This window comes from Leptosomus discolor, chromosome 2 (assembly GCF_034619465.1).
Source record: "Leptosomus discolor isolate bLepDis1 chromosome 2, bLepDis1.hap2, whole genome shotgun sequence".
Classification (NCBI taxonomy): Eukaryota; Metazoa; Chordata; class Aves; order Leptosomiformes; family Leptosomidae; genus Leptosomus; species Leptosomus discolor.
The window spans coordinates 119,617,136-119,637,457 of NC_141392.1; the positions used below are offsets into that span (position 1 = coordinate 119,617,136).

At 48.3% G+C, this 20,322-nt stretch overlaps 2 protein-coding genes across 2 annotated transcripts in view; one reads left to right on the forward strand and one right to left on the reverse strand.

Moving 5' to 3' along the window:
• The first annotated feature begins 1,472 nt into the window (after positions 1–1,472).
• On the forward strand, positions 1,473–12,274 carry FAM228B (family with sequence similarity 228 member B). Its single transcript, XM_086460482.1, has 5 exons — positions 1,473–1,547; positions 3,283–3,390; positions 7,531–7,605; positions 8,335–8,532; positions 12,191–12,274. The coding sequence occupies exons 1-5, from the start codon at positions 1,473–1,475 to the stop codon at positions 12,272–12,274; spliced, it is 540 nt and encodes a 179-aa protein (XP_086316608.1).
• Positions 12,275–16,082: 3,808 nt separating this feature from the next.
• Positions 16,083–20,322, reverse strand: part of ITSN2 (intersectin 2) — a 53,857-nt gene continuing 49,617 nt past the window's right edge. The window contains exons 35-39 of the mRNA XM_086460483.1: positions 19,998–20,119; positions 19,365–19,447; positions 19,119–19,202; positions 18,680–18,853; positions 16,083–17,540 (exon numbers count right to left, since the gene is read on the reverse strand). Coding sequence (XP_086316609.1) covers positions 17,383–17,540; positions 18,680–18,853; positions 19,119–19,202; positions 19,365–19,447; positions 19,998–20,119 — 621 coding nt within the window. The 3' untranslated portion in view covers positions 16,083–17,382. The remainder of the gene's footprint in view (positions 17,541–18,679; positions 18,854–19,118; positions 19,203–19,364; positions 19,448–19,997; positions 20,120–20,322) is intronic.

Consider the following 20,322-nt stretch of genomic DNA (forward strand, 5'->3'; position numbering starts at 1 on the left):
GCTGGCGGGAGGCGGCCGGGCCCGGGGCCGGGCCCGGGGCCGCGCACCCGGGCTGCCCTCCGAGCCGGGCTGTTATAATCAGGTTTGGATTTTGAATAGATCATTACTTTTCATTGATAACTAATTGCTTTTAATGAACAGCTTAATTGCTTTAATGAATAACTAAAGTTTTGTATTAATTCGATCAGTTTACATTATAGTAAGAAATACACAAGCCCTCACTTATGCTAAGGAACAACGGCTGCAGGCCTTACGGAGGCCAAAGCTAAAACTGTCCAGAACACGGAACAGGGAGGCAGGGAGACAGGTACCGGGAGTGAAAGTGCACATTCTTGGCGTGTCATCTTATGTGACGAAACCATAGAAACTAAGGAATGTCAAGGTGAAGACCCTCACATCCTCCCCATCCTAATTTGTGTATCAGAGATCTTGATCAGTAAGATAACCAATGATTGTGTTAGTATAGGAATATTAATGAAGTTAGTTAATAGGGTCGACCAATCATTGTAAATGTCAAAACTAATAGCGGGCATAACATGCATGCTTATGTTAAAATATGTTAAGGACCACGACTTTGCAGAAAAAGAATATAAAATGCTGAGTTTTTAATGTAACTTTGAAGCACGTTAGGAGCAGCCATCCCCCGTGCTTCCCAGCGCTGCAATAAAGAAGTGCCGGGTTCTCTGCAACTGTGTAGATAATTATGTTTGTCGTGATTGCGATCTTTCATCAACAGGGCGGCTCCCGGGCGCACGTCCCGGCCGCGGGCCGGGGCAGCTCCGTTTCCCGCCCGTACGAGCGGCCCCCGGCTCACCGGCCCCGCGCCCCGCCGAGCTGTTGCCACGGCAACCCGTACCCCAGGGAGCACGCCTGCGCCTGCGCGCCGCCTTCCTGCCTCCCAGCAAGGCCCGCGCGCCGCCGAACTACTACTCCCGGCATGCCTCGCTCCGGGAGACATGCGCGGGGATGTTGGGAGTTGTAGTCTCCCGGCCTCTACCTCAAGGAAGCCGGAAGGCTCTCGGCCCTGCTCGGCTCAGCGCTGCCCCGCCCCTCACCCGCCCTGGAGGCCGGCTGTCCTCCTTCCTGATTGGCTCACTCGCCCAGGCGCTCCCTTTCTGATTGGTGGGAAGCTCTACCCGCGACGACGGAGCCCGGGTTCGGACGCCCAGGTTCGGGTTGCCATGGCAGCGAGGGACGCTAGACAGCCGGACGCGGAGGGATCCGCCGTGCTTCCGCCACGCCCTGCCTGGCCCCGCCCCACCTCTGCCCGGGACGGCCGCCAGTGGGTGCTGGCGCTGCAGCCGGGGAGCCGGGTCGTGGTCCCCACGGGCGGCCCCTTCTCTTCCCGAGAGGCGGGGGGTGATGGGGAGGACTATTTTCTTCAGCGGAAGGACACGGAGGGGCGGTGTGAAGTGTGAGTACGAGGGGGGGGGGGGGGGGGGCCGCCATCTTCCCCGCGGCGGCGTTTTGCCATGCAGCGTGGCGGCGGCTCCCGCCGTAGATTCTTCCCGCCTTCTCTCGGGCCTCTCGGAGCCTCGCTGGAGCCGGTGAGGAGACCCCGGCGCGGGGGTGTGGCGGGAGGGGGGAGCGCGGGGTTCTGCTCCCCCGGCCCGGGCTGGGCTGGGTGCGGGGTGGGGTGGGGTGGGGTGGGCTGCAGCCCTGAGGGGGCCCAGCCTTTCCCCTCACCCGTGTTGCCCCCATCGCTGCCTCCGGGGCGGAGGGGCCGGGCCCGTCCCTGTGGGCCCTCTGGACGTGCGCACGGTCTCCGTTAGCTCGGTGCGAGGCGCTGTTCGTGGAGGTGCCCTCTTTGCTCTAGAGGCTGGTTCTCTCCTCATGGTCTGTCCCGGCACCTGAGGGGGGTCAGAGGGGACCGTGCCCCCGGCAGAGGCAGCCAGCTGTGCTCGCCAGGAGTGGCGTCCAGCTGTGGTGAGGAGACGGTGACACGCGAGCCTACGGGCACGGCCCGCGTAAAGGCTTTTGTCAGAAAGGGGCTTTTGAGAGGTGCAAGGCATGTGTGAGGATACTTGGGGTTTGTCCCAGACACGATTAAAATCTGTCTTCTCAAGCCTGCTGTAAAGACTCGTGTTTGGGCAGAGGCTGTGGGAATTTTAGCGGATGGGTGTTTGGGGGATGTCCTGGTTCGGCAGGGATGGAATCCCAGCCCAGCCATGCCAGGCAGCCTGTTGGCAGTTTCCAGTCAGCCAGGGCAGCTGACCCGAGTTAGCTACGAGTGTAGCCTGTACTGTAATGTCATGGTAAAGGGGGAAGGTTTGCTGAGGAAGGGGAGCTCCTATGGGTTTCCTGCTGGGGTCCCTCCTCCTCCTTTGGCTTCTCCCGAGGACTGCTCTCTGGTTGATTGTGATGACTGGGCATTCATTTGGCTGAGATAACTCTGTATCTCTGTGGTATTGGTGGTGTTTTCATTAAATGTGTTTCACTTCTACCCGCGGGTCTGCTCTCCGTTTTCCTGATTCCCCTCCCTGGCTGGCAAGGGACTGTTGTAGTTTGCCCCCGGTACACGCTAAATGTAGACGGGGGAGAACGTCCTGTTTTACTAAACACGACTCATGAAGCAAGAGAAAGCTGTCATTAAAAAAAATACAAAGCTATACTGCTGACAGCACAGTAGGATGCATGTGTATCTAGCAAGACATTTTAGGCCAGGCTGTTCTCAGGTTTGATCATAACAGAGATCATAATGTCCTAATAGAGAACAGCCGACCTGCTCGTGGGGTTTAGCATTTGCAGACACAACTGTTAGATTAACCTCAAATCTTGTTTTATCTGTTCAGACTTTGGAAATCCTTTACTGTGTTTCTGTCCCAACAGATGATTAAACCTTTAAGACCTGCAAAACAGCTGGTGTCTTCTATAAGTCGCTTTTGCCAGCCCTGGAGAGTTGGAATCTCATAGCAAAAGTCCAAACAAAATGGAAAAAGAAAGGGTTAAGGTTCAGTGGCAGCTTTAGTTATTAAGATTGGGGGGAAAAAATCTGCAGCTAGAGACTTTACCACTTGTGATTTCTTTAAGGCAGATTGCTACAGCAGGCAGGTTTTCTGTTTGCTCCGTTCTGTCTCTCCTGGGGTCCCAATCTTCTGCAACAAGAGCAAACTTCTCCTTTGTTTTGTGCTCCCAGAAAGGCTCAGTCTTTCTGTGTAAGATGGATGAATATGGAGCCTTAATACTAGTTGCTGAAAGCAGATGGAAAGGAGGTTAGTGGGGAAGTGATGTTTGTTTTTTAAGCTTAGAAACTATTAAAATATATATTTTCCTCATCTGAAGCTCATCGAGGGATTTACAGCATCCCCATCTCGGAACAAAAAAACTGCTTTGAGTGGAAGGAAATCCGCAAAAGATGTCCTGAAGCAGGAGCCTGTGGCACCTTTGCAGGTAAGTAGGATATCTTGCTCATAGGAATGTGTGTTGATTTGTCTAATACCAAGTTTGTAGCACCTCAGGTATCTGGATGTTCTTCACATTTTCCTTGTGTCTCTGTTCCTGAACCTGATACTTCATTTCCCTCAGTTTAACTTACTGTGATACATAAACACGACTGGTATCGTCAGTTAGAATTCCTTTAGAGATTTGTTACGTTGTTTGGCTGGAAGTGTAAGAAAACTAGGGTGGTGGTGTTTATGCAATAATTTTCTATGGCTTTAATGCTTCTCCCAGACCAGTCCAGCTATGTATACCATGAATAGCTGAGACACTACCTGGCTCCTAAAACTTACTTGTCCAAGACCTGTGAGAGAACACAGTCAGCAAGGGCCTTGACAGGCGGGTGACTCTCAACATCGAGCTGGAAATTCTACTGTGAAGAACCAAAGTTCAAGACACATAAAACCAGTATCTGTACCTGGGGTCACAGGATATTTGGGTGTAATCGAATTCCTCTCTTGGAGCCGTCCACCTAATACCCACTGAAGCTGTAGACAGTGATGTGGTCGGTCTGTCTGCTCTCCAGGACCTCCGTCCCTGAAATGTGCCCGAATTCGTTAGTGAGTCCCACTTCACAGGAACGTCTCTGGGCTCTTGTCCCTCCCTCCTAGGCGTGCTCAGAAACGTGCGTTACAGGAAGAAGTGTGTGCTCTGGCCTTGCAGTCTGGTAGGTTGAGGCTGTCTAGTGTCCAAGCACTGTGTGAATCTTCCAGACGAAGCCAGAAGTTAATGCTGGTCACCAGGACTAGTGCATCCAGAAATGGTGTCGCGGCCTGTCTGACGTATGCACCAGTACGCTGCTGGCTCAGTCACCGCCAGCCTGATGTCCCAAGAGGTGCTTAAACTGCGAGTGGGTGGAACTGAACGTACATCTGTATCTATCTTTCGTCGAAGAAGCGTGTCCAAAATCACGTCTCTAAATGGGGATATCCCAGGTTCCACTGTTTCTGTTTCATCTGTGTGAAATGTTCTCTGTCTCCTACGCTGAAGTATTCCTGAGAACTGCTACAAGGATGCTTTGTTGTGCTTCCTGCGCAGAAACGATGAGGTTTGCAAGGCAGCACGGTGTGAAGATGTTAGGTGAACTTCCTACCATTCTATCCCAGTTTGTGGCTTGATTGTGGAACCTATACAAGAAACTGATGTTTATAAAGCAGGTTGGCTTTTTATGCAGACCTTTTCCTTTTCCTTCCCCCCTGCATTTATCCAGAGGTTCCCCTCAGCACCAGCAGAGCGTGGTGCAGCAAATACTTTTGACTGCAGTAGATGTTTTGGGAAGAAAAATACTACCAAAGATTTGCTAACACAGAAAGACTTCTGTTGCACAAAGGTATGAGTGGGGGAATGAAATGGAATGGAAGGTATAAAGAGAGGAACGAAAAATGCTTATTGGCAAAGTACTGTAAAATCTGAGATGTGTTTGTCATTGGGAAGGGGAACAAAGAACTCCAGAAATACCAATTCACCGGGTTTTACTGAGCCCTTGCGTCGTTTTGAGGTAGCTTTGAGTTCCATGCGATTTGGTGTGTGGAAAAGTTTCCCATAAAACCTTAAACAAGTTTGTGACTAGTTAGAATAATGGACTGTAGACCAGCCCAGGCTGGAAGGGACCGCAGAAGATCACCTGGCCCAACCTTCTGTGGAGATTATCTAGCACCCTGTCCAATGGCATCTTGAAAACGTCCAGTGATGGGGACTCCATCACAGCCCTGAGGAGGTCGTTCCAGTGAATGATTCATCTCACTGTAAAAAAAAGTTCTTTCTTACATTAGGATGAAACCTTTCCCAGAGCAATTTGTACCTGTTGCCCCTTGTCTTCTCCACGTGGCTCCTTGTGAAGAGAGAGCCTCCATCTTCTTTGTAGCTGTGCTTTCAGTACAGGCGTACTGCGACGAGGTTCCCCCAGAGCCTTCTCTTCTCCAGGAAGACCCAGCTCCTTCGGTTCTGTAAGGTTTCTTCAGACTGGTATCGTCCTGAAGGGAGACTTTTCACCTGTTCACCAGTGTGTGCTCTGCTGGTGGTGGTGGTTCTTCTCAGCTGGACAGGTGACCATGTCTCCCTGGTGCTGTTAAGGTGCTAGTTTTAGAAAGGTTCTGTGATTATGTGAAGTAGATCTGTCGGGTATAATGCAACATGCTGGTTGTTTCAAGTAGTAGGATGAAAGGGTCTTTGGGGAAATCCAGGTGTCTAGCATGGTTTTTCTCATTTGTTTTTTGGTGGGGTTTTTTGTTGTTGTCTTTTTTTAATACTGCTTGTCTCCTCCCTGCTTGCTGTGATGTATGACATCCTGCTCATCTCAGGATAAGAAGCCTGTTGGAGTGTCAACAGGGTCAAGGCAGACATGACTGGAAACTACTCTGTTTATTTGGATTAAAAATTAATGTTAAGCACAGGGAGTAGCAGGCTAACTTTCCATTCTGTGCATCAGATGCGTTCCTTGAGTCTTGCGCTGCCGCTGGCATGGTAGGCTTGTGCAAGCACGTGATGGCTGTAGCTCAGTTTTTAAATGGCACAAGAAAGTCACGGCAGGGGTGACGCTGAATTCATCTGTGGAAACCACGGGAGGTAGGCAGCAGGTCAAGCAGATGAAATGTGAATGTTTCAGCCCTGCCTCTGGCTGAGTTTGAAGTAAAACCAGCTCACTTGAGGATTAACTTGTGTGGGTAGAAATATTTAGTATGGATGTACTGAAACTGATTTAAACTTTTAATGATCCCTAAGCTGGCGTTGGCGTCTGTGCAACTCCCGGGAAGTGCCAACTCGGAGGCGACGGCAGTCGCACGACGCGCTGGCTGAGCCTCAGGCTGTGAGCGCACCCCCCGCAGCGAAGCAGGTACCGGGGTCCTCTGCTCAGCCCTAGGAGCTCGGTCCCATGCCTGTTCTCTTGGGCTGAGCTGGTGCAAGTGAAGCAAGGTCCTACCAGTGCCTGAGCTGAGGGTTAGTCCCAGAAAGCAGAACAGACTCTGAATTTGTTTTAGCTTCACTGAGATGGGCTGTGTAAAACAGGTTGGTTTTGTTTCCTGCACGGCAGTTTACCTCCTCAATTTTTGGCATAATGCTGAAAAACTGGTGATTTTTTTTTTTATAGCGGATTCTTCAAGATAAATTTTGCCATGGAATTGAGATTCTTTGTGAACCTGTTACTTATAAAAGCTGCTGATTGACTCAGGAAGACAAGATCCCTCTGGTTAACCCACAAGGCTGGTGCTGCCTGATCACAGGGGAGATGCCCCCACTGTGTGTGTGCTCTGATCTTGCCTAGAGGCACTCTATCCCCAAATGACAGACGAATTTGGTCTGTGTTGCTTCTGCTCCTTGGCTGGAGTGCAGGAGTTGAGGTAATACGCCACGTTACAAGGAATTACCTGTTTAAAAATCAAATTGGCAACAGCAGTGCATTGCAAGGGCTCTTGTTCTGAAATCATGTTCTAGAGTCCTGATATGCACAATGCAGGGAAGTTTCTCTTTATTCTGATCTTCAGAAAGAGTAAGATGAGGATAATGCTAGAGGAGAACTTGGCTGGTGTTGCAACAGTAACTGAGGTGTAAAATGTCGATAAATTCACGAGCAGAGGCAGCAGGAGGCAGTTTCCTGCTTTGGAGGGGCTTTTCTCATTATCTTCCCTCTTACACTTCACTGTTTTCCTCTATTTTTCCTTTCATACTTTTGTGAATTAATAACCTCATCAAGTTTTAATTTGTTTGATTGCTATTTGTATGGTGTGGCTGTATCTGTCTTGAAAATGAAGGCGTGGAGAGATGCCTCTTGCTGCCTTCATCGACCATGTGTGAGCAACGGTGGCAAGGAGCAAGTGGTGGTGTGGCCGTGGTGAGGAGCAGCCAAGCTGTACGGGCTGGTCCCGCTGAACACCGATGTTCCAGTTCTTCCAACGTGCCTCTGTTGCTACATGTAACCTAACTATTCGGAGCAGTTCTCGCAAGGATTTGCCTGCCTGTGCTGTTCTGCTAGCTGGGTTATGGTACAATGTGCCTTTAATCATAACACAAGTGATTATTTTGAGTTCAAAAGTAATTCTAACTCCTACTGTAAGCCCTGCTCTTGCTTCATGTGTTTTTTTGATGTTTTGTTAGGTGGCACCTGATGAAAGTCGAGACCTCATTGCTTCTGTTCAGTGCATCTTGGAAAGAGAAAACTATTTTGTGAGGGTAAGAAATGGTATCTCTTCTGTTTTCTGCGTGTTGGTGTCTTTTTTTTTTTTCCCTCTATCAGTGATTAATGAGAAAAGGTCAATTCTCTGTATTCTTGAAAAACTAAGTTTAGAAGTACAAGTTTCTGTCCTCCTCAGTCTCCTCGGGGTAGGACTGAAGAGGTAGCCCTAAAGATGAGCTTAGGAATCATCTGTCTTTGGTGACTTACCTGCCTGTTTGCACCTCATCTTGTTCTGTGGGTGCGATTAGATGGTGACCGTGGGCCTGTGAATAAAGGGCGGGAGGGCTGATCTGCTCTAGCAGTTTGCCACTGCTGCAGGGAGAAGGTCCTTCTCCTGCTGCCTGTCTTGCACAGTCTGGTGCTTATCAGACCCCCGCTCTGAAGTGGTTTCAGCTCACTAACCTGGGGTGAGAAAGCCAACGCTTTCCTGTCAGTCTTGTACTACATCTTAAAAAAAAAAAACCAAACAAAACCAAACAAACAAACAAAAAAACCCACCCAAAAAACAACCAGAGTCTGAATGCCAGAGCTGGTGCAAGGGAGAGCTTGGAAACAAGGGGTGGGAAGTGCAGAGAGGGGGGAGCAGAAAGAAGGGCTGGAAAACGGGGCCCTTGCAGCAGTGACCAGTCCGATCAGGTCAGCCAAGGTGCGTAGCTTCACCTGTGAACTCTTTAACGTGAGTGGCCAATAGGTCTTATGGGGTTTATTTTCCATTTCTTACTTAGGAGGTGGATAGATATTTGAGGCACAATGATTTCTTAAATCTGAGAAGGAAGGAGATCCTGTACAAGAAATGGCTTGAGGATGTTTCAGAGCCACTGCTGCAGAAAATTGAGGACAAAATGGACAGCCAGTCAAGTGAAGAAATACGGAAAAGGAAGGACGAACAACTCACTCTCTATTTAAACTACTGCAAAAAGAAGGTATCAACAAGAAGTCAGTTTCTGACTTGGGGAGGGTTGTGCTGTTATTTGCTGTTCAGTTGAGTAGCCTGGAGTTCAGAGGTGCCTTATTTGTAACTTAGTCTTCCCAAGGAGTTCTATAATAGTGACATATGTTGTTTAAGTTCATCATCAGAGACAAACAATAGCATTGATTGGTGCAGTGAGCATGTGCTGGGGTCTGCATATGGTGAGACACCATGTTGTGGTGGGTTTCCCTCTGTGAGCCGGACCATTCAGGGAGAAAACCTTGAGCTCTGTCAGCTGAAACCAAAGACTGAGTCTGTGACCAGGGAGTGAACCGTGCTCTCGTGTCTCAGGGGTTCAGCTAGGGCAGTACTGCAGTATGTTGGCAGAGCAGGACTGAAACAGTTTTGTGGCCTTGGATGCTACTGATCGAGTTTTATAAAAGGAAAAAAGTTGGAACAGGGAGACACAGTTTCCTTAAGTCTGCATGCAGGTAAATAGACCCAGCATGGTGGGACCTGATGATCTGAAAGCTCTTTTCCAACCAAAATGATTCTAGGATTCTGTAGTTCTGTGTGCTTCAGTACTCATAAAAATTGCAGTCATAGTGGGAAACACCGGTTGGTTTTGTTGATTTTGCTCTGAATCTCACACCACTGTTGAGTATCAGATCCCATGACTCAACTTTCTGCATCTCAGGGGTGGATATATAGAGCAGTAAGAGCAGTGATGTAATCTGCCACGAATGGAATAGCATTTTATCTCGAGCAGGCTTTTGTTGTCAGTGGAAACCACTGCACAGTGGAGTTACGAGGCTGTAAACAAGCTTTCCACCCAGAAATGAAAATGTCATGGGAGCCATGTTGTTTTAATGAGAGCAAATGATCTCCTTTTCAAAGGTCTGATGTGAGACTCATGCATTTAAACTGCACGTAATGACAGAGCTGGACCAGTCCTACAGCTGAAGTCCAGGGATTTAGGATGTATTGGGTGTACTGTGCATATCTGGGGCTGCATCTGTCCATCTTGCAAGCTTCTGTGTCAGGTCAGGACTTGGCTGGGTGTCCTCCAAAAGCAACCGGTGTACTGGGATGTGTCCTTCTCCCTGAACACACGCAGCGCCAGTGATCAGCCTTTTCTCCTTCCTCTGTGGTGTCGGCTCTACCGTCAGCGTGTCTGAATAGCAGGCTGAAGCCCTTCAGAGTAACAGGACAGTTAATTTGCATAAGTTTGCATTAATTGTGGCAGTGTATGATAAATTTTGCAGGACTTAAGACACTTCTGTGGATTGGTTAATATACTGCCTTCTGGCTGTGCATTTTTCCCTCCTCCTTTTTGTCCATTTTCTCTTGCTCTCTTCTCTGCTATTAGGCTTTCTTGTCCTGTTCCCCAAATCTCCTCACCTTCCTGTGACTCTGTCACTGGTCCATTCCCCCTTTCCACATCTATTCTTCCTCCAGTCTCCTCTCACTCTCTCTCTGTCTCTCTCCAGTCAACCCCTTTATTCCATCTCCAAGTTTCCCACTGTTTTGCCCCTCTTTATTCTGTCAGACTGCCCAGTGCTGTGTCTCCCTCTCCTTGTTGCTTCTCACGATTCCTCCAAGTTCTCCACTGTCGTTTGCTTTCCAAAGCTGCCTTCTGCCCACTTCCTCCATTCTTCTCCTCCACTTTAATGCGCTCTCCTCACTGAGCTTCCAGGTTCCTCCATCTCAGTCTGTCTGTCAGCTCACTTTTCTGCCTCCTCTTTTACATTGTCTGAGCCTTCCTCCTTTACCTCCCTTGACTCTCCGTTGTTCCACTGAGCTGCTTGTATGTGGGTGTTTTGCCTTAAATCTGCCTCCTTTTCACCTCCATCCTCACCTCCTCCTCCCCCCACGGACTGCAGATGTGCGATGAGATGGTTGGTCACAGCGTGAAGAGGGCAGCAGCGCTGCTTTTCTTTTATTGCCAGCAGAAGGGCCACGTTGCCGTCTGCAAGGAGGTGGAAGTTTCCCTGGCCCGAGTTGTTGCCGTGTTAGCCCCAGCTGAGCTGCTGGCAGTCCAGGATGTTGTAGGCATTGTTTTCCGCAGAGCACGAGGCCCTTCCGACTCGTTTTTAAGAGCAGGCTGTTGCTCCGCTTTCTGCCAAGGGGTAATACGTTGCAGGAAGGGATCAAACACGGGTGTGCTGCACAGCACCTAGCACAACTGACTGAGGTCTCTGCATGTCTTGTAGGGGGGTGGTATGTAAAAATAAACCAAGGGGTGGCACTCAAACTCTGCAAATTGAGGCATCTTAAGGCTTAAAGCTTTCCAGGGACGGTGAGCGCGGCTGCTGCTTGCTTTCTGGGGAATTGCCGGGTCCTGGGCAGCAGAGGCCCCGGCAGAGGCAGCAATGTCCATGCTCAGCCGTAGCTCAAGCCCTGTGGAGCTGCCCAGGGGCCTGCTGAGTGTCTGGGAGCAGCACAGGCCCTTCGGGCCTGGCTCGCTCACGTGAGCACCTTCAACACAGTGACCCCTTAAACCTACTGCAAGATCCCATTTTTTGGGGTTTGGACTAGCCTTGCAGCACTCCTGAACTGTTCAGGTTAAAGTACGTTTTTTCCCGACTCTCAACTTGAAATCGCAGGTGCAGATTGCCAAAAAGACCCGTGTAGGGCTGAGACCTAGAGGGCCATGGCCTGAATGCTCCCTTTTCTTCTTGGGACCCCTGGAGAATCGTCTGCACAAGACAGCTGAAAAACTTCATTTGCAAGGTTTTGAAAGAATGACTGAGGGTAGTAGGGAGAAGTTTTTTACATGCATGCCCTGTTCTTACTATTCTTTGGGCATCACTTGTGGCTCTGTTCTTTGGGGTTTTAATTATGTTTTATTTTGACTCCTGTAGAGCTCTTATTTGATGCAATTTAGGTGAGTCCCGGCTTATTGGCTGTAAACAGTGCATTGTAATTTGGAGACACATGGTTGTAATTCACCGTTGTCAGCATCAGGCTTGATCAGTGTGTTGACCTCCGTCTCTGTTCAGCTTCTTGACAGCCTGTTTGATCTGGTGGTGTTTGGTCTTGCTGTTGCCCAGCTAAGTCTGGTCACAGGGAACTTGAACTGCAGAACAAGAAGGTTGTTGCAGGCAGAGTTCTTGATGAGATGAGCTGTGGTCTGAACCATCAGCTGTGGTTCAGGTCTTTACTCCTATGTATCGATAGAAAAGCGTGCTCGTGTCCTAGACTCGGAGCTTGCATCTCGCAGACTAGCGACCCACCTAGGGCTATGGCTGGGGGGGGCTCGGTCGCTGCTTTTTCTTTTTCCTCTTTTCTTTCTAATATCTGTTTCTTTCTAATATCTGTTTCCTTCTCGGTCAAAACATTTTCCCTTGAACAAAAATTCCATTTTCTTGACTGCCCTAGTCGTGATTAGCATTTTAGCCTGTAATTATTTCTGGATGCTTCAAGAAGTCATTTGTTATGTATTTATGCCTATGATAAGTGAAAATGGATGGAGGAATTTCCCCATTACATGTCAGTCACCTTCCTTCTGAAGTGCAGTGTGTGAAAATTGGGGAGTCCTTTTCTCCACCACCTCTGGTGCTGCGTTCATACCCTGCCTGGCTGTGCAATAATACCTTGGCTGGCTGCTCTCTGACTGTTTCATCGCCAAGAGCTTCCGAGACCTGACCCGCTGTCTGCTTCTCCCGCAGGGCTATGTGGCTTTGGAAGCTTATGACCCGTCAGAGTACGACCCGTTCTTCCTGAAGACGTGTACGGACTGCTGGAAGGTGTGATGGTTATTTATGGCGTGAGGTCAAAGGCAGCCTTTGACCAGCAAAGAGAGCGGCTGGTTAGAGAGGAGGCCGAGCGCGTTACTGATGAGCTGCTGTGGGGCTGGCGTAGAGCAGCACATTCTAGTTCTATTAACTGAACAAATACGGGTCCCAGCTCCTGCTGCATTCGAGCCCAGGAGTGTTTGAAAATGGTTTTCACTGGGAACATGGTTTGGATCCATACTAAGCCCAGATTTGGAGGCACAATAGGAATGGCGGGGGGGAGATTTCTTTTCCTCATCTCAAATTCATTGCGGGAGTGTGGGAAGTGTCCTGTCTAGCACAGGTTGGTGAGTCCCCAGGCAAGCTGGGTGTGTGCTCTGTAGAAGGAAATAATCCGACAGTTCAGATGATCTTTACGGAAGCTCACTGAAATGCACCCAAGACTTGGGTACCTAATAGAAGAGTTAGGTAGGACTCGGACACAAATCCATGAAGTGCAATTCTCGAAATCCTCCTGGGTGCTGTGAGCCCTCGGCAGCTGTGGGGACTGAGCTGACGCTTCACTGCAGTATCCCACACTGGGTTCTTCAAGATCAACGGCCTCCAGGAGATCACATCTCGTGTCTATGGCCTAACTTTTTGTGTCAGAGTTGTTAAACGTGTCATGGCCTGCCTTGGGAGCAGAGATGCTCAGCATTTGTCAGGCCACTCAGGTCTGTGCCTCATGTTTTTATTCATAAAAAATGAGGTTGATGCTCCTTCCCTGCTAACCAACGGCACCTTGCCATTCACCTCTGACTTTGGTCTTAGGACACGCTCTGACAAAGTGTCTGTTGGTGCGTAACCATGAAATTAACTGTCTCTGTCACAGGTTTCGATACCAACTTTAAAGGATCCTCTGTTAAAAGACATTCAGAGGAAGTTTGAGACAGGCATTATCAAGCAGTGTGAGACAGGTATTTTAAACAATTGGTATCTCTTGGAAGTGCTTCATATTATGGGGCCATCCTGGCTTGTGACAGTAGATGCTCACACGAAGCACTTACTTCCGTGCCAGGAAGACCGTGCTCTACCAGAGAGCTGAACAAGCTCAGTAAAGCCGAACTGCCACCGCTTCCTTTGAGCCGGCAACGTATGGATGCGGTTGAGTGGCTGAAGATACCACACGCCTACATCGCTACTGAAGTCCACCAGAGAAAGAGGTAAGAGCTAATGTGTGGCTCACTGAGAGGCAGCACAACAGCTACAGTGGATGAGGCCTCTCCTCCTTGGCTGCATAGCAGAGTATTTGCTAAAACGTAAATTTCATGGTGAATTGTGCTTTATTGTGTATTTCTCCTGAAGAAAGGAGAAGGAAGGGTGAAGGGAAAGCCTTCAGGTATGGAGTGGACAGCAGGATGTATTGACATAGAGCATTGATGGTCAAGCTGAGCCTTGAAATAAAGTGGCTTTTGGGTGGGGAGTTTCCTGCCTTTTCTGTGTGCAGCCTGGCAGCCAGCCCTACAGGTCAAGCCATGGCTGTCTCCTGGGTGCTTTACTGGAAGGATTTAATGTTTATACTTGCTTTGGGTTTTGGGTTTTTTTTGGCTATTTATTACATTCTAGATTTTTGGGAGCAGAGTGAGGTCAAACTCATATCGCAGTCTGGTTGGAAGGGACCTCTGGTAGTCACCTTGTCCAACCCCCCTGCTCAAGCAGAGCCAGCTGCCCAGGACCATGTCCAGATGGCTTTTGAATATCTCCAAGAATGGAGACTCCATAACCTCTCTGGGCAGCCTGTGCCAGTGCTCTGTCACCTTCATGGGAGAAAAGTTGTTTCCTGATGTTCAGGTGCCACCTCCTGTGTTTCAGCGTGTGGCCACTGCCCCTGGTCCTGTCACTGGGCACCACTGAAAAGAGTGGCTCCCTCCCCTTTGTATACCCTTCAGGTATTTGGGCACACTGATGAGATTTCCCCCTGAACATTCCCTTCTCCACACTAAATGGTCCTGGCTCTCCACCTTGCCTCATGGTTGCTCACCCAGTGCCCTTTGAGCACTGAGGTAGGGCGTGTCCTGGCTCAAGCCACACGGCTGGTCCTGGAAAGGGGCGGCCTGTGCCGAGGGAGCTACATGCCACTCCAGAAAGCTGCATCCTATAGCCAAGCGTCATTACAGGGGTTTGGTTTTTGGTGTACAGGCTGGTTGGACTCAAAACACAGTAGAGATCACTAATGGTGAACTGAGCAGGGATGCAGCTGCCCAAGCTGAGAACACTAGAGCCCCAACTGGCCTACCCTGATAAAGAAGCATTTAGGGTCACGGAAGAGGTTTTTTTTTTTTTAATTTTGATTGGGTTTTTTTATAGTCCCCATGCTCCGATTCACCCCTTTTTTGAAAGCTCTCTGGTTCTGCCATTGCAGTACCCAACACTTAAGGGAACTCCTGCTCCCTAGTGACAAAAACATCAAAGCTGAACTGGGAGCCTGATGTTCTCCTGAACCAGGCCCTCTCTCCTTCCCCCCTAGCCCCTGCCCTGGAGTTTTGTGCCTCTTCCTGGCCCAAGGCTTCACTCCAGCGGTTACGGACAAGGGCATGTTCTATAGGGGAAACTGGTCACAAGGACAAACACCTCCTGGAGCGACTCGGTGTGGGAAAGAGCCAGTGCAGGAAGGTGTGCTGGGCTAGAGCAGCCTTCGTGTTGCACAGGCTGGCAACAGCTTTTATTTCTGTTCAAAGGCAGAAAGTCATCAGCCACCACAAAGACGGCAAGAGCCGATGATGTCACCTGTCCCCCAGCCGCCTGCAGCAGCAAGCACAGCCGCCAGAAGGTACCACTCGCAGAACAGGTTACACCTTCTGCCAAAGCAAGTGATAACAGGCAGGGTCTTCTTGCAAACTGCAGTAAACTCCTTGTCTTAAACACGTGGTTCTGAAGTACTGTTACCCAGCAGCCAAAGAAAGGTTTGAGTTGCTGCTCCTGTTATTTCCAGCTCCAGTCCCTGTCCTACAGGCCAAACCCTGCTATTTTAGGAGGTTTAACTGAGGCTCAGCCCTACAAGGATGATACTGATGTTCTCTGGTTTATAGGGTGATGGAGCCTTTGTATTAGAGGAGGTGAACAGGGGAGACAAGTTAAAGGAGTCTGCTAGGCCCCTCTTCTGGGCAGTGCAGGATCTGCGGGTTATCCCCAGCTCTGGCAACAGCTCCAGCTCTGGGCCAGCTGTATTTCATATGAAAAGTGTGAATGTGAGCAGAGGGAATGGCAAAGCTTGCAAAACTTTCGCTACAGCTGTTGCAATTTTGCATGAAGCTGAAGGAGGTCACCTTGAGACTGAAGAACAAATGAAGGAGGAGGAGAAGGAGGCGCTCCTGGCTACGCGCGTGGTTAGCAGATACGTACAGAAGAGCAGCTTAGAAAGCACTGATTGATAAGGAAATAATGATTTGGTTTTGTTTGTTCAAATCTTTATCAGAACTCCAGTAGTGAATTATTGTTTGCAAAATAATGCTTGGGTACTACCGCGGTTTCAAAGGACTTTCTCCTGGAGGCAGCGTACAAGCAGTAAATCAGTTTCACAGCCGTAGTGATTGTTCCGAGAAGGCAGGAACCAGTTAGTGGCAAGGGTAAGTGTTCTTGTGCAAGGTGTCCAGCGCTTTTCAGAGTCAGTGCTGAGCACCAAACGCCGTCAGTGCCCTGCAGGCCAGCTTCTTGCTCCAGCGCCGTCCCCGTCTCCCCGCAGTGTGACTGCGCAGCAGCTCTGCTGTCAAAGCCCGAGACCACAGTTCTCCCTGCGCTGGTTCAAGCAGCTCCAGGCTCCCCCTGTACAGACACAATCTCTCAAGAGTTGGCAAGATTGAGTTTTATTTAGGATTAGAAATACCGAACCACAGAAAACTGTTAGAAGTAACAGAGGTTGTCTCAGCCCTGTAACAGGAGGGGACACAGATGGCGATCGGGTGCGAACCCGTGGGATGTCAGGAGGTGCTGCTGCACCCGCTGCTCGGCATCGCACGCTGCGCTTTTTCACCCAAGCAGTTTCAGGAGGCAGTACAATGGTTACAGTATCTCAAACCCTTTATAAACAAACTTTTTTTTAACCATCCCTGATTTTGGTTCCAAAAGAAAGTTTTTGCTTTCAGCCGGTCTCATTTTAGAGATTCATGTTGGAATGACAGTTCCCCCAAGCAAACCTTTTAAACTTGTAATAAACTTTTCTTGAATTTAATCCCATATGTTTTTCTCATTATTTCACATTCCCCTGTACAATAAAATATACTTCTTAAAAATCACTATGTATCAATAAACATCTGTAGACAAATTACATTAATAAACTTATATTTTACTCTCTATGTACATGTTGGCAATGTCAAAGCTTCAAGATTCACATGGAGGTCTGAAAGACCAAGGAAATGTACACAAATAACTTACATGTAAGAAAAAAACAAAAGCTGAAGAGTTTTTTCCACACTAGGGTGGGTCACAGTATTTAAAATATTTTTTCTAGGTATTCTTCACAACCACATTGTCTCAGCAGAGAGTGATGAATCAAACTGAAGCAGAAAGAAAAATCAAGTAGCAGTTACTGATTTCAGTGCAGAACTAAGTCAAGTAAAGTAAAGAACTACACTTGATTCTTAAAGAATACACAATATATCGGAGACTTCTCCAGTGCTAAGGCTTCTTCAGCATTTAATCTTTAAAACTATCATCCTGAGACGGGAAGATTCCAGTGGATATCACTTTTCAGATTTAAATGGAATGATTCTAGTGCTGAGCTTAAACCATTCCTCAGTCTGTATGTTAGACCAAGTGGTAAAATACACGTACATTTTGATGCCGTATTTCTACTCAATACTTTTTATGGCCCTGAAAAAATGGAAACATTGGCATCCAAACCCAAGGTATTCCAACATAATAAAAAGGCACTGAGCTGCAGAACTGCATGTACAGTCACATTTGTGTTTGCATAGATCAACAACAACTCTGAATGCTGCAAGGAACTAAACGCAACCAGTAACTGAGAGGAGATACGGAAGCAGCAGCAACTCATGCTTAATAACTAGCGCGGGACAAGGAATCTTTTACATAAAAAAAGTTCAGGCTGTCAGCATCAGTTGTCCTTCATAAATTAAAAAAAATTGTCCTTAGAGGAGTGTTTTCTGATCAAAGAGCTGCAGGTCAAACCGGACCCAGACTTCGCCTGTTGGAACTTCATGCAGCAGTAAGTGTTTAGTCACGGGGCCTTTGCTCTCTTGTTCTGTTCTGATTTTTGCTACCGGGACTTCGGTGCGACCCAAAAAATCTGTTGGGCAAGTGAATAAGAAATTTCATTAAGCAAAGACATTAAGCTTAGAAAATCTGGAAGTGTCAGGGTAAGCAGCAACACTGCACCGTACGTATTCAGCTCCAGAGCACTGCTCCCAAGCTTCCCGTGTGACGAGCCCTCAGCCCCGTGTACATCAGCCAGCAGTGACAGAAAAGGGTCATTTTAGGAGACAAAAATGCTATGGACTTAGGATGGAAAAGATGCCTTTATGTCACAGTTCGATCTAAGGGCCTTAAAAATACAGTTCCCTTTCAGAAACACAATTTCAAATTTTCTCCTGTCTTAGAGCTGGAAGGTCAGAGTTAAGTGATGGAGCCCTACAAGTCAGCTGTGGTACTATGAAGACAATAAAAAAAAATTAATCTATTTTGGCTCAGCCAACTTTTAATTAGGCTTATATAGCATTCTTTTCTATATCAAGGACAATGACCTTGAACAATTACTGCCACCAGTAGGTTTACAGTCCTGTTCGGAACTTATATACCCTCTTTGTGGCCATTCTGTATGTAACATCGTTCCGTGTGTGTGTGCATTACGTTGTTTACCACGAACTGAAAAACCAACAGACTCAGCTGTCAGGCCGAGAGAAGCAGCCTGGCAAAGTCATGTTACCTCACAGGAGAAAAGACTGAGCTATAGTTACACGTAAGGCAACTCGGGTCAAGGCCAAACCTTGCAAATCTGCAATGATCAACTGTGTGTTGGAGCCCTGAAAAAGCAGGTAACCTTTTAAAGAGTACTACAAGCAACTGACTGCCAAAACTGTGTTCAGTTTCCAAGCAAAAAAAGGAAGCTTATCAAGCTGTTGCTGTCCAAATATAACCTAGCACCTTATTTTCAGGTACCTATAGTGAGAGAGAAAAACTTTCGCCTTCCTGTCTCCCCAGTCTGACAAAAGAAATAGTTCTGTGTCGGATACAAAAGCCAGAGTGGGATCAGACCTGACTGCCCAGAGCTGCTGGCTCTGGAAGGCTACTGGACCTCTTGAGCAAGGAGGCAATGTTTTTTTTCTCAGGAAGCAATCACACCGACAGGCTCCTGGGACTGCTGGTGAGAACTGTGTACCCTAAGTCTCAAAAAAGCATTCTTTTCCTAAAACAAATGTTCACGCTTACCATCAGGTGAGAACTGATCCCTGTCAAACACGGTGATACACAGGACATCCTGATACAGATCCTTAATGAAGAACTGGCAGTTGAAGTTCCACTTGGGGTTCAAGGTGTCCTGCAGGGTCCTCGTGGTGTAGCTCTGAGAGCCCATGCTGATTTCACAGTACGGGTTGCTCTTCCCTAAACACAGAACAAGCCGTGAAACACCTCGGCAGCGCAGAAACCTCCCTCCCCGTCGGGAGGCTGCTTGGACACCCATCGATGCCGCTGCCTAGATGTGGGTCGGGCAGTCCCTATGGCCTCGGTCCTCTGAAGCTAAACAATGGCTAATCCGTTCAGAAGCTGTAGCTGAAACCACAGCGTTTCCCAACTCGCCAAACTCCTCTCAGCGAGCCTTTCCAAACGCTGCACGAGTAAGTGATTTGACACTATTGCCTTTGCTTACCATTGGGCTTACAGGCCTTTAGTTCTGTTGCTTCAATCACATGCACCATCAAGCGTCCTATTCCGGAGGTTTTCTGTGAGCGAGCTGGGAACAGAGAAGTCAGAGATAAATGCACCACTTGCAACTGTACAAACTGGCAATAGATCTGAAGAGGGAGATCCTACACAGACACTGTGGCATCCCCCAGAAAAGGCCCTGCCCATGCATTCACATGGATGAGAGGGAAACACAGAACTCGGCAGGTACCTTGATAAGCCTTTTCACGTTTCTTCTTCTCAGTTTCGATGTACTGCTCTGATGCTGCTTTGATTTTCTGGACCCAGGCAGTACTGCAAAGAGCGATCCCTATGGTCAGGGTCATAGCACAGGCAGGAAATTCTTCAGTAGCAGCAAATCTGCCCCAATCTCTTTTGCCATTCCCCGCCGCCCCCCCCCCGGTTACAGAGGCATCACAAATCAAGTTAGTTCAAGGACTAAAGCGATGGAGGTTTTGGATTTAATCTTATAGCACATTTCCACATCAGGCTAAATAAATGGAGGTGGAGCTGTTGTTTTATTAAAGACTGCTGGGTGACATTAAAGACTGACCAGGACTGGGGAGGAATCCTATGGGATGCTGGAATTTGCAGCCCTAAACTATTCTTCTACACAACGGTAGCATCGAGGAGCAGCAGATGTGACTGGATTCCACTGCAAGAGCTGCCGCACGAGCAGAACAAAATCAGAGAAAACTTGTAATTCAAATGAGAGTCAGACGAGTTTATTTCCTGACCAAGAGACCGAACCCTGTTCTTGAACTCAGAGTGCCCCACGTCTGCTTACACAGCCTACAGCCACGATCAACAAGTTGAACCTCAGATCTGCATTTTCACCACTCACCGTTCATTAATGTTGTCAGTTTTAAGCGTGTAAACTCTGTCAATGTGTGATATGTGGAAAACTGGCTCATCGCTTGAAGGGTCTGTGGGCAATTTCACTAGGACTTCATTAAGGAAAACAGGCTGAAAGAAAAGCAAACATCACTGTGGCAGCACCACCCTGACAGTAAGTGGAAACTCTACAAGGACGTTTAAATAAATTGTTTTACTGTAGGGAAAACAAATGTCGTAGGACACAGGACAAACAATCAGATCACCATGTAAAGGATGTGAGAAAGGACGGAGAGAGAAAAACTACTCTGGCGATACACCCCATTCGGTCTTCC